The following is a 1,070-nucleotide window of genomic DNA, read 5'->3' as shown; positions in this document are numbered from 1 at the left end:
GGTTGGACACAGGGGCTTGGAGCAACCTGCTCTAGTGGAAGGTGTCCCTGCCCGGGGCAGGGGTTGGAGCTGGAGGAGCTTTAAGGTCCCTTCTCAAACCATTCTATGATCCAAACACAGCTCACGCAAAGGCAACAAATCCTGCTCAAGTCTATGCAGGGAAGGGGGAAAACCACCCTCCCCGAGCAGACTGAGCAGTATCCGATTGCTGTATCGCTTACGGGACAGAAAGCTGAGCTCCCCATCCTGCCCTTTGCTTACCCCCTGTGGAGAGCTGTGAACAACAGCATGGCACATCAGGAATCCATTCTTGCCCTGGTGCTGGGGAGAAGGGAGGAAGGTGAGTGGTTTGCATTAGCCTGGAGGCAGGCTGGATGCTCCCAGAACCCAACAGCCCCACTCGGCCTTTATGAGAGCCCAAAGAAGGCAGCCAGAGACATGACTTTACTCAAACCCTTCTCCCACTTTATTTCAAACATCATAAAATATACACACAGAGGAAAAAAAAAAGGATGAATGGGAGAGGAAAACGTGACGGGGGGAGGAGAAACCTCTCCCAAAACACAGCATCAGCTCGTGCAGCAATGGAAGCAGCTGCCATGGAGCATCACCTTCACCACACACCAGCCAGGGCTGCAAGAAGGAAGGGGAAGAGTGAGCCCAGCATGGAGAGGAACAGCAGGGAGCCCCACTCTGAGCAGCTCTGATTCACTGAAGGGGAGCAGGCCCAGGCTGGGTTAAGGACATCACCTTATCATGGTGCTCCTGTGGACTTCTGGATTTGCTCCTTCAGAATGAGGATGCTCTGGCGCTGCTCGGGGGGCAGCATGGCGATCTGGTCTGCTGTCAGCTGCAGAACCTGCATGATCAGAGCTGCCTGTGGGGACAGGGGAGAGTCAGAGACAGGGTCACCAGAGCCAGGAACGGCTGCTCCCACCACTGTAAGGCACGTAGGAAGTGCTGCTCCCAATATCTCCCCCTTTCCCTTTTGTCCTCTCACCTTCTCGTGATCCTGGGGGGTGACCTGGCTCTGTCCAGGGCTAAAGCCTCCAGGCTGACCAGCTCCTTGG

The 1,070-nt window shown here is 55.6% G+C and overlaps 1 protein-coding gene across 1 annotated transcript in view; it reads right to left on the bottom strand.

Moving 5' to 3' along the window:
- Positions 1–754: 754 nt before the first annotated feature.
- LOC104411122 (cleavage stimulation factor subunit 2-like) overlaps positions 755–1,070 on the bottom strand; it is a gene marked incomplete at its 5' end in the record, with an annotated part of 5,388 nt that continues 5,072 nt past the window's right edge. Inside the window, 2 exon segments of the mRNA XM_010021468.1 lie at positions 755–877; positions 1,001–1,070. The exon segment at positions 1,001–1,070 is cut by the window's right edge and continues 101 nt beyond it. Coding sequence (XP_010019770.1) covers positions 755–877; positions 1,001–1,070 — 193 coding nt within the window.

The sequence above is a fragment of the Nestor notabilis genome, unplaced genomic scaffold (assembly GCF_000696875.1).
Source record: "Nestor notabilis isolate BGI_N333 unplaced genomic scaffold, ASM69687v1 scaffold16919, whole genome shotgun sequence".
NCBI lineage: Eukaryota > Metazoa > Chordata > Aves > Psittaciformes > Psittacidae > Nestor > Nestor notabilis.
Note: the sequence above shows the minus strand (reverse complement) of the source record. Positions and strands in the feature narration are given on the sequence as shown.